General features: G+C 43.1%; 1 protein-coding gene across 1 annotated transcript; it reads right to left on the minus strand.

Moving 5' to 3' along the window:
* Positions 1-13,303: 13,303 nt before the first annotated feature.
* On the minus strand, positions 13,304-14,068 carry LOC107480239 (uncharacterized). The gene has a single exon (XM_016100388.1). The coding sequence runs from the start codon at positions 14,066-14,068 to the stop codon at positions 13,304-13,306; it is 765 nt and encodes a 254-aa protein (XP_015955874.1).
* Between the last annotated feature and the right edge of the window lie 214 nt (positions 14,069-14,282).

Here is a 14,282-nt window from a genome sequence, read left to right on the forward strand (position 1 = left end):
GAAATTTCTTGCACCAAATAGAAGAACTTTCTTCCTCCTCATCAAACGAATGTAATTTCTCCTGCCTTAAAACAAAATTCGGCAAGTCATCAAGTTGTAATTTTTCCTCTTCTGGCCCCTCATTTTCAGCAACGGCATTTGACTTCCTTTTTTTTTGAAAACAATACTCTTCTTCTTGGGGGGCTGATCCACCTCCGCCCCACCATCCGCTTTCTCGGCATTTGACGAAGATCCCTCAAAATTTTTGCTTTTGAATCGAGATCTCAAACTGGAAGCAGTCACTCCAGGGAAGTTACCAGCTGTGAAAAACCATAAGGGAAGAAGTTAATAAAACCTATACAGTTATAAATAATTATGGGAAAAGATAACCGCTAAATTCTCTCACCGAAATACTCTAATACTACAGCTTTATTTTCCTCCCACGGTAGAAGGTCAGAAACAGAAATCAGTCCCCCTTTGTCAACCATCTCAATCAAAAATGAGATTATACATTCATTACGACTATTGATAAGATCGGGACCCAGAATATGCTGCGGATGGCAACACCAGTAAAGCGGAAATTTTTCCCCCAAATTTTCGTCAAGGTAAAACGGAAACTCTTCATTTACAGATTTAACTTTCAAAAACATTTCTTTGAAATCCTTGAAGGATGATTTATACAGTTTGAAAATAGAAAATCCAGGGGTACTGTTTAAGTTAATCCATAAACCTTTCCACACACCTTTAGCCTGGAACAGAGAAAAGAACAGCTATAAATCCGGTTTTATTTCAAGAAAATCCATTAAAGCTTCAAAACATCTGATAAAAGCCCACCCATTCGGATGGATTTGGGATGGAGCACAATTCAACTGTTTCATCACACTACACTCAAAAACAGAAAACGGAAGTTTAACTCTTAGTTCCTCAATCAGGCAGCTATAAACATAAAAATACTCAAAACCATCCAGTCTATGAAAAACACGATCCAACCGGCTGCATGGTAGCAGCTCTATATGAAACCCAGTCCTCACTACCCTACCCACATTTATCCGCTTCACACTCTCAACATCAGAAAATAATGAAGCGCGTATGTGAACATCCTTGTCAACCCAATCATATTTCTCAGAATTTTCAATTGGGGGTAATACATTTTTCTTCTTTTCACTCATTTTTCACAAATATGACAAAACAAATTACCAAGGATAAAGGAAGAAGAAGAAACTGAACTAACCTCTTCTACTCATTCTCACTTAAAAGCTTCTGTCTTCAAACTTAAACGGAGTGTTTATGGAAGCTTCAAGCTCAAGAGCCAATTTAATTAACTTTTCAGTTCCAACATTTAATCTTGTCCACACGTACTAAGGCCACCCCAACGGTCCAAGATAAGCATTGGAAGTTGAACCAGGTAAAACATTAAATTAACACAATCACCAATAAAGCAAAGTGTTACGAATTTATTTAAAAAAAAAAAAAACTTCTCATGTGCCAAGGAAGAAATCTGATACGCCACGTTGACCTGGGGGCTGAATGTACCGAGCTATTACTCGCCAATCAATAATAAGCTCAACCTGTTCTCCTCAGATCAGGCCAAACTTGGGGACTGTGATATGAACGGGTAAAAAGTCGGTTACGAGTTATAGCTCGGTAACGCACATTCACAATCATAACCAATCATTATAACTAAATCAGCATTCACATCCTTCTTATAACGTCGGATATACGGATTAATGGCCGGACGTTATCTAAAAAACGGCCACTTACGACCGACCAGATATAAGGCGAAGAATAGAAGCCAAAAGGGTAATCCATCTCATCCGAGAAAAAGCTTATACTCAAAAAATTCTCTTACTGACTTGAGTGTCGGAGTGCCTTTGCAGGTACCCACCACCTCGGTTCCAATTGCCGTGCTTTGTGTTCGACCAGAAGGAGTTCACCGACCTATTCCGGAGAACGAATTATACCCCGGTATCAACAGGTCAGAACAAAACTGATCCGTCACCTTATAACTCAGTCTTTATTATGCATTATGAGTTATAACTCGGCGTTAACTATCATTCATTCTTTTGCTTGTAACTGACACCTTCATTACCGACTTAATGACCATCATTTCTATCTTAATGACCAAACGGTCACAACGTCAATTCTATTAATCAATTTTATGCCTATAAAAAGAACATTCTATATCTAATCTCAATAATACATTCTATATTCATAGAATTATTATAAACACAACATAACACATGATAACTTTCATTTCATATCTTACATTCTATATTCATAGAATTATTATATACCTCTTAAACACTTACTGACTTGAGCGTCGGAGTGTCTTTTGCAGGTACCCACCCCCTTGTTCTCTCCTTGCCGACGTATAACTCATTCCAACGAGAAGTTTGAAGATATTTATCGACGGACGAGCTATACACCGGCCAAACTCAGTAAGAACAAAAACATTTTTTTTTTGAGTTTTGAAGTTCGATTTGTAAGTATGTGGAGAGAAAATTACCGTTGTGTTATCAATAGTTGGTTATTAAAATGAATGTAAATGATAACCGAGTTATAGTGTTTATATTGTATTATTATTTGTCAGTTTTGACTGACTTTTTTCAAAAATAGTTTTAAATGCAATAATTTAATTTTTCTGAAAATAAGACATGATGATTGTAGGACATGTGGAAGTATAGCTTTGGCTAATAAAAATTATTGGAAGCAATGTTTTTTTCGTTGGTAAATATGGTAAATGACAATCTGAGGTGTGTTCAAGTGGGAAGGCAACAAAAGATTATGGAATTAGCAAGAGAGTTTAGAAGTGTTTAACAACTCTATTAGTGGACTCTTTTGAATTTAAAAAACTAGAAGATTATTAGTAGGGAAAAAAGAAAGTAAGTTCCCCTCATACTCGGAGAATATTTTGTGGGTACGGTGTCACTTGTCTAATGTCTCTCCCTTCCATTTTGTTTGCTGGGTCGATGACAGGATACTATGCTTACGTAGTACCAAAAAGTGGCCATAAATCTATCATATAAGTCAGAGTAGCAACTGGAGTAATCCTTTTAAATTAATCAGTTCCTTCATGTGTCCGAGTTTTAGATATAAATAATTAAGGATTAGGATTTAATTTGTAAAATGTTAGTGCAATTTTTTTACAAATATTTAGTTATATTATGTTTTATCACTAAGATTATTCAACTCAATTATTCATTGTCTTAAAATTTATATAAATACAAATATCTAATTAAATAAAAAAATTGTATTGTTAGTATATATCATATTATTAATAATAGCATTTAACTCTAATCAATAAATTATTATATGTATAAGATAAGATTTAAATTTTTGATATTTACTTAAATGAATAAATAAATTAATTATTCGACGAATCTAAATTAATTTGATAGTTTATATTTTGGTTGTAGGAAAAAAAAATGCTCCTATCAATAATCATAGGATGATATTAATATGAAGAAAAACAAAATGCAATCCTATAAGGCCTAAGCTCTATATAGCTATGAGCCATAAGGCAACACCATATGATATGTTAAGGTTAGGAATAATCTTACCCATGTGGGAATATTCTCTTCGTTATTATTAATTGAAAATACGAATGGGTTTTCAAAACGTAATCGATCAAGAGTGACCAACCAATTAAATACATATAATATATAATTGGCCTAATCACATTTAACTTCAGCAGCAATTTGCCTTCTTATTAAATATAGAGCTTGTCATTGTTCCAACACGATCAGCTTCTTCCTAAACTTTTCTAATATTATTCCATGCTTCATTTTTCTTTTCCCCCTATAACATTCGAAGTAGTGTAGTACACATTAGCATGTAATCAGACTATAGTACAGTTATGATATAATATAAGTATTTCAATTAATTGTCCTAAATTAAAGTTGACGTCAGTAATCTGCCTGAACAGTGCCATAAAATATAATCGAGCTAATCCTCCCAATTCCTGTGTTGTCCCATCCTGCAATTAGCTTTTGTTGTTGTCAACTTTAGCCTAATTATATTGATGGGTGTTCTTGTTGACTTTTGACTGATGTATAATTCGTTTTCTGATGAATATTTATAAATTTTTTTTCAAAATGAGATATACGTTGGCGGTAAAAAAATAATGAGACAAGTATTTCAATGTTTAAGTAAATAAGTGAATATTAAACTTTATAGAATGTAATGAATAAAATAATCTTTTTATCATTTTCTTTATATAAGAGAGTGAAAAGTAACGGTTGTATTCTCGAATAAAGAAAGATAACCATTCAAGTGCAAGACCGTAAAAAATAGTAAAAAAATAACGACATAAAATAAGGTCAGAGGCACCGTTAATAATCATCATAGATAAAAATTTCTTAGTGTGCTTTTTCGGGTCTCCCATGCCATCGCAGGGAGCTACGTTAGTGGTAAGGTGAAGTTTCTAGGTAACTTAAAATTCATAACGTCTACTATAAATGGCCCAACAACATTATCTAACTCGTATTCATCATCATTTTATTGATTTTTCTCAGGTTGTTGAGTTTCAGAAATGTGTGTCGGATCAAAATTGTTTTCTTCATCCTCTGGTTGCTCATTGTGACCGTCGTTATGTTCAATCCGAGTATTGGTTAGCTCGGCTATTTGGTTTGTCATTTGTTGATTTTTTTCGCATACACTGATTAGTCTGTTGTAACTTTGTTACCATCTGAAGAAGTTCGGATGGTGTGGAAGGAGGTAAGTCAGCCATGATTAGGGAAGGAAATTTTGGAGCCTATAGAAAGAAGGATTTTTATTTTGAGACCCCACGGTGGACGCTAATGGTTCTTGCTGAGTTTTGACCGATATATAGCTCGTCCACTGGTGAATGCTTGTAAGCTCTCTCTCAGGATAAGATATATGTCGGCGACGAAGAAACAAGGGAGTGGGTACCTGCAAAAGGCACTCCGACGCTCAAGTAAGTAAGTGAGTATTGAGCTTTTGCAGAATGCAATGAAACGAAACGATCTTCTTACCATTCCCTTTATATTAGAGAGTGAGAAGTAATAGTTGTATCCCCGAGTAATGGTATTATAGTCGGAGAGTAATATCATATCTGACGTTTTGGTGCAGTTGTTAATGGTCGATCTATAATGTTTATGGCCAACTTATAACTTCATAACCGATGTATAACGATCATATCAATTAGTATCAAGAGTAAGTGTCTATAATTTGATTAAAAAAATTAAAAAACATAGAGAAAATGTGCGGTTTATATAAGCAATTTTTCAATAGAAGTGGCAACACTACTCGATCTTGTGGGTATCCACCTCGCTCCCGTGTGAGGCAGAATCTTAGGCAGGACGGGCTGGGGTCAATTTTAGATAATACCCGTCTCTACTCATCCCGGTATATATATAATATATATAAAATAATTAATAAAATAATTAATAATATTGTATCATATTTAAAATTTTATCTTAATTTATGTTATATATGTGATTATTATTATATAAATTTTAAAATTTAATTTTATTTGTTGAATTTTAATAATTATAGAGGTGGGTTAGGAGTGGGACGAATACCCACGAAAACGAGTTATAATTCAACATTTTACTACCAGCGAATAGGAGTGGGATGGGTTCTGTTCGTCACTAGATGATCTTGTGTGCTCGACGGGTCGGATGATGGTGTAGGGATGAGAGGGCGAGACCCTGAGGTGGCTTGGAGCAAGTTCCAGGTCTGGAGTTAGAGGCTAACAAAATCGGTGGTAGAACGAACGAGAGGGGGGTGGCCACCTGCAAAGACACTCCGACGATCAAGTCAGTGACAGTACGAAATGACAGCCAAATTAGATAAGGTGAGATGTACCTCGGGGGGAATGCTGACCTCTCCCCTTATATACTGTACTGGGCGGGCCCAAAGATGACCTAGCCCACTGGCCAGGATGCTTGTGAGTTGTCCCTGTCCACGTGGAAGGAGCAGGTTGTTTCAGATTTTGGGTCGGGGCTTCGGGTGTTGCCCCGAAGAGGCCGACCCGACCGGTTTGCTAGGTGTGGTGCACTGGGTCATACAGGTGGTAAAGTCGGACGTCGACCAGGTCAAGTGCTTGGAACCGACCCGTTGGATTTTCCTTGTGAGGAATAGTTTGGGCCTGGGTCAGGGGTGGCGCCTCGACCCGGTGACTAGTTGGACTGGACCTGTGATGGTCCGTAATAGCGCCCCCAACGTGCTAGCCTTGAGGTTTGGAGCTCGTGGCTAGGCGCATTTGTCCTACTCGCCGAGACGGGGTGTGTTCCTCTTCTCGGGAGTCCGTTGATGGCGTTTCGTGTTTCTCACGCGTAGTTATCTCGTTTCTGATGCCACCTCCTTGGCTTCTACACTGGACATTAAATGCCCCATCGTTTCATGATTTCAAATTTGCGTGAAATGACAGATATGCCCCTACCTTTTGGCGCTCCTTCCCAATGGTTACACTCTCTGCCCCCTTATTTATTTTCACAACCCCCTCATTTCTCAACTCTTCTTTTCTCCTCTTTCTATTTCCTCGAATCGCTGTTGCTTCTCCTCTCTTTTTGCTACTTGTTTGTTCTTCTTCATCTTGTTTTGTTGCTGCTTTAACTTTTCGGCCTACAACTTCATCTTTTCTGGTACGTTGATTTTTACAGTTTTTGTTTTGCTCTTTTCTTTTGGTATTTATGTGCTTTCCTTTATGTATGCCTGGTTTCTGCTTTATTTTTGCCGCTTCTTCTTTTAAAGAGGGTGCCACTGGATTTTCCTTAGATTTTTCTTGAGTTCTAGGTTAGTGTGGGGGTATCTAGAAGGTGATTTAGGGAATTGTAGTTTTGTTTTTATTGCTTTAAGGGTTCCCGACCTCCCGTTCTGACTAAGTGGTGCCCCCGCTGTAGGTATGACTGAGCGCCTCGTTCTTCTGAATCAAGCTCAGCGACCGCTACCCGACTTCGTTGATCATTATGCTTGGGTTTCTTCCGATGTGAAGGACACCCCTTCCAAGGTCACGAAGGAGGGCCTCCATGATTTGCGCCAGGCGGGGCTCTTATGTTGGGGTGGTCCCGAGGAAGCGTTTTATCAAGTTTATGTTCCTGCTGCCCGGGAGCATGTTTGCTAGAAGAACCTGGCAGCTCCACGAGTTTTTGATTGGTTGTGGGTTTGTGAGCCCATGTTCACGATTTTGGGGGTTCGTTTGCCCTTCTCCCCCTTCGTCATGGGTTTGTTGAACTGTTATGATGTTGCTCTGTCACAATTGCACCCGAACAGCTGGGCTGCCATCCGATGCTTCGAGATGGTTTATGAATATCTGGAGATTCCCACCTCAGTGAACGTTTTCCTCTACCTTTTCCTTCTTACGAACCCTTCTCAGCAGGGGAAAGCGAAGAAGGGGTATATGTCCTTCAGGGCCCAACAAGGTCGTAGGATCTTTGGCTTTTATGAGGACTCCTTCCATAGTTTTAAATCTACCTTTTTCAAGGTCAGGCCAATCGAGGGTCATCAACCCTTCTGGCTTACTGTCGAGGGGGAAAGGCGGATCCCGAATTACTGGAGCTTTGGGGCGGGATCCGATTATTTGATAAAAATATCTTATGACTAGCTGAGCTCGGAAGATCGTAATATCGCTGACATCTTGTTGGCGATTTTTGGCGAAAAAAATCTTAATCCTTGTGCGGTTATGGGGGACCGGGGAGGCCGATCGGTCGTATGTTTGTGAGTTCTTTACTTTTTTTGTATTTTTGGTGTTTGCTCTTTTATTGCTCACGCCTTTGCCCTTTTTGCTAACAGTTTTCATGGCTGGCGGGAAGAAAACTTTGGCTGACTTGATGAGCCTCATCCAAGGGGGTGATGAGGGTGGTGAGGACTCTTCCGCGACTCCTTCGGCGAGTCAGGACCAGAAGGATGCTGGGGAGGGGAGTGGTAGGGTTGACGGGGCTGATCAAAGTCAACCGGTGAAGGTTGAGGTTCCTCCTGAGAACACCTCGAGGAACCCTAGTGTGGAGGCAGAGGCTCCTTTTGATGAGGAAGATCTGGGGCTTGATGATGACGATTTGAAAGTCGTTAGCAACCCGAAGAAGAGGAAGCGGGACTCTGAGAAGGTTCTATCTATCATGGAAAAGAACTTTGATGCTGGGGGTTTTATCGAGCCCCAGTTGCTTCCTGGTACTGAAGAGTTTTTTAGGGATGCCGTCCTCTCTGGCCAGGCGAGGTGGATCTATCACAGCCTTTTTCGAGCTGCTGCTATTGCCAAGAAGGTGGAATCTGTCTTGGGAAATTACCATGTTCTGGAAGGGAAATTTTGGAACTCCCAGAAAGATCTGACAGATTCAAGATCTCGGGAGGAGTCTTTGAAGAAAAAGTTGTCTGAGTAGGAGAAGAAGGCTGAGGAGGATGCCAAGGAGATCAACAGGCTGGTGGACTGGGACCTCGAATTGATGAAAGATTTGAATACATCTCGTGGTAAGACTGCCGCTGCTGAAAAGAAAGTCAAAGAATTGGAGGAGAAGCTGAAGTCGGCAGAAAGCTCAGCGGCGACCGCCCGTCAGGAGATGGCCGTCCTGAAGAAGAAAAACAAAGAGCTTGCAAAGGGGGCCTGGGAGGCCGTGAAGCTAACTGAATAGGGGATTAATCTTCAGGTGGTCGTGCTAGCTCCCGACCTTGATCTTTCTCAAGTTGGGGCCCTCAAGACGGTTGAAGACGGGAAGATCGTTGATATCCTTAAGTCTTGAGATGGATGCTTCTTTCAGCTCTTGTATTCCTTGTTTTTCTTTTGAAACTTGTTATCCTTATCTTTGGGCCTGTTTAAGGCGCCTTTTCTTTGTAATGAACACTTTGGCATTTTATTTTGATTAAGCCATTTATGTTTTATTGTTTGCTCGTTTGAGCCGTTGTGGCTTTTGACTACTTTGTCGTTTTCGCTTATTCGGGTCATCGTGGCCTTTTGATGCTTGGTTTACTGTTTTTATGGTATTTACCGTTTTTTTGTTTGTTACTTTTTGGTTTTTTAGCTTTTGGGTCCCTTTGGTTCTCGGGGTGATCAGTCCCGAGTTTTCATTAGGTCGACCGCTCGTCATTTTGTTGTTTCATCGTATTTGTCGCAGATCTTGCAAAAGAAACGGTTATTATATATGCATATGTAGAACTTAAAACAAAGGGAATATGTGACAAATAATCAAAGGAAAATGAAAATAAAGGAAAATGGAAGAGTTAGAGTGGTTATGGCAGGGTCGTCCGGCCGTTGGGTCGCTTCCTCTTATAAGTAAAATTTTTTCAGGTTTGTCATGTTCCATGTCCTCGGCACTTCGCTTCCTTCCAACTTTTCTAGCTTGTACGCACCTTTGCCGAGAACTTCTCTTACCCTGTAAGGTCCTTCTCAATTTGCGGCCAACTTGCCTTCTCCCGGGGTTGGTGGTCCTATGTTGTTACGTCGTAGGACCAGGTCGCCTTCTCCGAGGCTACTCTTTAGCACCTTGGCATTGTATCTTAGGGCTATCCTTTGCTTGACTGTTTCTGTCAAGTGTGTCATCTGTCTTGTTTCATCAACCAAGTCTTTCTCGATCGCCTCGTTTCCTCCCCCAAGAAGTAATCTTGGGCTTGGCTCCCCTATTTCGACTGGGATGAATGCGTCGACCCCGTATGTGAGTCGGAAGGGAGTTTTGCCGGTAAATGGCAGGGGGAGGTTCTGTAAGACGATAAGACTGAGGCCAACTCGTCTGCCCATGAGCCCTTCTTCCCTTCGAGTCGTTTCTTTAGTCCATTTAAAATGATTTTGTTGGTTGCTTCTACCTGTCCGTTGCTTTGAGGGTGCTCGACTGAGGAGAACGTTTGCTTGATCCTTAGTCCTAAGAGGAATTCTTTGAACTTCTTGTCAGTGAATTGTATCCCATTATCTGATATGACCGATTCAGGAATTCCAAACCTTGTGACCACTTGCCTCCACATGAATTTTTGGCAGTTTGCTGAGGATATGCTGACTAGTGATTCTGCTTCTACCCATTTGGTGTAGTAATCTATGGCTACTATCAAGTATTTTACTTGTCTTGGCCTGGGTGGGAATGACCCCAATAGGTCGACTCCCCATTGGGCGAAAGGTCGGGGTGCCATCATTGAACTAAGTTCCTCAGGTGGAGCTTTGTGGAAGTTGGTGTTTTCTTGGCATTTTTTGCATTTTCTGAACGAACTCCTGAGCATCCGACATCATTGTGGGCCAGTAATACCCTGCTTGAATGATCTTTCTTGCTAGTGCTCTTCCTCCAATGTGGTGACCGCAACACCCCTCATGGACCTCGTCTAGGACATAGTCCGTTTGGTCAGGGCGTAGGCATTTGAGCAGGGGTTGGTGAAGTCCTTGCTTGTACAACTACCGCTGTATAATCACATATTTGGGGGCTTGCCTTCTGGTGGCTTGTGCCTCTTTTTCGCCTTGGGGTGTCTCTCCGTGCTCCAGGTATCGGAAGATAGGGTCTATCCATGAGGGGAGGCTTGGGGTCTAGGTTGTGCATAAGATGATTGCTGGTTCAGTTGCCAGTCCTTGTATTAGAGACCTGTTCCCTGTCCCAGTCTTGGTGCTTGCTAGCTTGGAGAGGGGGTTAGCTCGGGCGTTCCTTTCTCTAGGAACATGTTGGATTATGACTTCTTCAAAGTTTTTGCATAACTCTCTTACCTTCTCTAGGTATTTTTGTAGCAGTGCGTCCCTGGCCTGGTAGCTGCCATTTATCTGGGATGTGATGATTTGGGAGTCACTGCTAACTTCTATCATGGATGCTCTGACTTCTTTAGCCAAGATTAGCCCTCCTATCAGCGCTTCGTATTCCGCCTGGTTGTTGGAGACCGGAAAATCAAACCTGATCGACTACTCGTATGCTACCCCGCCGAGTTCTCAAGAATGATCCCGACCCCTCTGAACGTTTGGTTAGATGCTCCGTTAATGTGGAGCTTCCACCGTGTGTTCGGTATGTCGGGTGCTTCTCCTGTGATTTCTACAAGGAAATCTGTCATTGCTTGGGCTTTGATCGCTTGCCTGGGCTCATATTTCAAGTCATATTGGGACAGCTCTACTACCCATGCCATCATTCTCCCTGCGAGGTCAGGTTTCTGGAGGACTTGCCGAATGGCTTGGTCGGTCCTTAGGATGATTACATGCCCTTGGAAGTATTGCTTGAGCCTTCTCGACGAGGTTAGTAGGGCGTAAGCCAGCTTTTCCAGCTTGGTGTATTTCAGCTCCGCCCCTTGGAGTACTTTGCTGATGAAGTATATTGGGCGCTGGGTCTTTTCTTCTTCTCGGATAAGGATCGCCGCCATAGCCTGTGCAGTCACTGCTAGGTATAGGTACAGAGGCTCTCCTTCTCTGGGTTTGCTGAGCACGGGTGGTTCTGAGAGTATCTTCTTGAAATGGTTGAACGCTTCTTCGCAAGCCGGGGTCCATTCGAAGGCGATCCCTTTCTTCATTAGGTTGAAGAATGGGAGGGCCTTTTCTGTCGAGGCTCTGAGAAACTGGGATAGGGCCGTGAGCTTCCCGGTGAGCTGTTGCACATCTTTGACGCACCCTGGGCTTATCATTTTGAGGACAGCTTCGCACTTGTCTGGGTTAGCTTCTACCCCCCGTTGTGTTATCATAAAGCCTAGGAACTTCTCGGCCTCCATAGCGAATGCACACTTGAGTGGATTGAGCCTCATTTTAAATTTTCTTAGTGCTTTGAAGACAACTTGGAGGTCCTCTATGAGACTGCTCGGCTCTGCTGTTTTTACCAAGATGTCATCGACGTAGACCTCTACTGTCTTGCCGATGAGGTCATGGAAGACTTTGCTCATTAGCCTTTGATAGGTGGACCCTGCGTTCTTCAACCTGAATGGCATTACTTTGTAATAATAAGTGCCTCCTGGTGTTATGAACGCCATTTTTTCCTCATCAGGTTGGTGCATCAGGATCTGATTATAGCCGGAGTACGCGTCCATGAAGCTGAGGAAACGATATCCTACTGCCGAATCTACCAAGGTGTCGATGTTGGGAAGGGGAAAAGAGTCCTTAGGGCATGCTTTATTCAGGTCGGAATAGTTGACACACATTCTCCATTTTCCACTAGCTTTTTTGACCAGGACAATGTTGGATAGCCATGTCGAGTAGAGGAGTTCGTTGATGAACTCGGATTCGAGTAGCCCAACTGTTTGTTTGGTGACCTCATTGGCCCTTTCTTGGGACATCTTTCTTCGCCGTTGTGCTACTGGCTTTATGTCTGGTTTGACGACTAGTCGGTGGGACATGACTTCGGGATCAAAGCCTGGCATATCTGATGGCGTCCATGCGAAGAGGTCGCCGTTTGCCCTTACAAATTCCATGAGGGGGCCCTTGAGTTCATGGGGCAGATTTTTGTTTACAAAGGTGAACTGTTCTGCCGACTTCTCTATCTGGAACTTCTCCATGTCCCCTTCCAGTTCTGGTCTCGGCTTGTCTTCCATTCTTACATCCAGGTCTGCCAAGAACACGACGACTGACTTTTTAGACTCTCTTCTTAGGGAGAGACTGGCGTTGTCGCAGGCGACCGCCGCTTCTAAGTCTCCTCTAATGGAGCCAACAGTTCCTTTGTCTGTCAAGAACTTCATTGTTAGGAGTTTAGTGCATATCACGGCTGAAAATTTGTTGATGGTTTTTCTCCCTAGAATGATGTTGTAAGCCGTGGAGTCTCTGAGGACTATGAAGTCTGCTATAAGTGACCTCCTAGCATCACCGATTCCATGGCATATTAGGAGAGAGATCATCCCGTCGGGCTTTATATGGTTGTCGCCTAGTCCCATGACACCGTGTTGGTGACTCTTGAGGTCGGGCTCCCTGAGTCCCATGGCGTTGAACACGTTCCTGAATAGGATGTTGGAGTCGGCTCCAGTATCGACAAGGATTCGCCTAACCAACCCAGTCCCAACCATTGCCGTGATCACCATGGGGGGTTCTCTGGGAGATCGTGAAACCACTGATCTTCTGAGCCAAAGGATATCATGGGGTCCTCCTTTTGGGGTAGTGGGACCTCTTACCGAGATAGAGAGGATCCGGGTATCCTTCTTGGCTACTGATTTGGATTTGGGGGGGTATCACATCCGACCACGATGTTAACCACAAAGGTTGGGGGGTTGTTGGTGGCCCATGTGGGCTCTTGTCTTGCCTTGATAGTCCGGCCACGATCTTCTTCTGAGCGCTCCCGTTCTCGTCTCCTCGGTTCACGAATAAGCCGGGAGAACTCACTTAACTTTCCTTCTTTAATGGCCTGCTCTAAGGCATCTCTGAGGTCAAAACAGTCTTGGGTCTTGTGACCGAAGCCCTTGTGATAATCACAGTACAGGATTTTGTTGCCTCCCGTTCTCTCTTTCAGTGGCCTGGGTCTGGATAGGATTTCCTTGTCGCAATTTGCTGGTAAACTTCCACTATGGGCACCGTGAGTGGCGTGTAATTTGTGAACCTTTCCACTCGTGGGGGTTGTTTGTGCTGTTTGGCTGGGGTTCTGTCCCTGGGAGCCACCTTGTATCTGTCGACTTGGGGGGCCTGCCGAGCTGAGGGGTTAGGGAGCTGCCATTTATTGGCTACTACAACCTGACTAACTTCTTCATCATTGATGTATTCCTTGGCCACGCTTTGAATCTCCTGCACGGTCCATACAGGCTTAGTTGTGAGGTGCCTCCTAAAGTCCTCGTTTAGCAGGCTGTTTGTTAGGCAAAGGCTAGCAACCGAGTCCGTAAGGCCGTCGATCTCCAAGCACTCGTCGTTGAATCTGTCCAAGAATTTTCTAGTCGGCTCTCCGGGTTTTTGGGTAACCCCTAACAGGTTAATCGGGTGCTTTGCCTTGGCTATACGTGTCGTGAACCGAGCCAGAAAGCTTTGGGAGATGTCTGTGAAGGCCGTGATGGACCCTTGTGGGAGTGCGTTGAACCATCGAATCGCTGGGCCGGCCAGTGTCACAGAAAATGCTCGGCACCTGACCTCGTCGCCTACCCCTTCCAAATTCATTCTTGCTTCAAAAGTTGTGAGGTGTTTCTGGGGATCCTTGGTCCCATCGTACCTCATGTCCATTGGCTTGTCGAAATTCTTCGAAAGCCGGACCTTGAGGATCAAGGGATGGAAAGGGGTGGCCCCCATGACGATGGGTTCCTGTTGTTTCTTGGCTTTCCCTCTTTGGGACTCCCCATGGCTCTCGAACCTGCCCTGGGTAGGTCGCGAGGTCGCCTGTGTATGCGCCTCATCGCGCTTTGTTAGGCTCCTTTCTATGCTCTCGTGTCTTCGAGAAGGGAAGCGAGTGCGGGTCCGAGATCGGCTGGCATCACCGTGTGAGTGGCTGGCGTCTCTGTGGGAT

The sequence above is a fragment of the Arachis duranensis genome, chromosome 3 (assembly GCF_000817695.3).
Source record: "Arachis duranensis cultivar V14167 chromosome 3, aradu.V14167.gnm2.J7QH, whole genome shotgun sequence".
NCBI classification, from domain to species: domain Eukaryota; kingdom Viridiplantae; phylum Streptophyta; class Magnoliopsida; order Fabales; family Fabaceae; genus Arachis; species Arachis duranensis.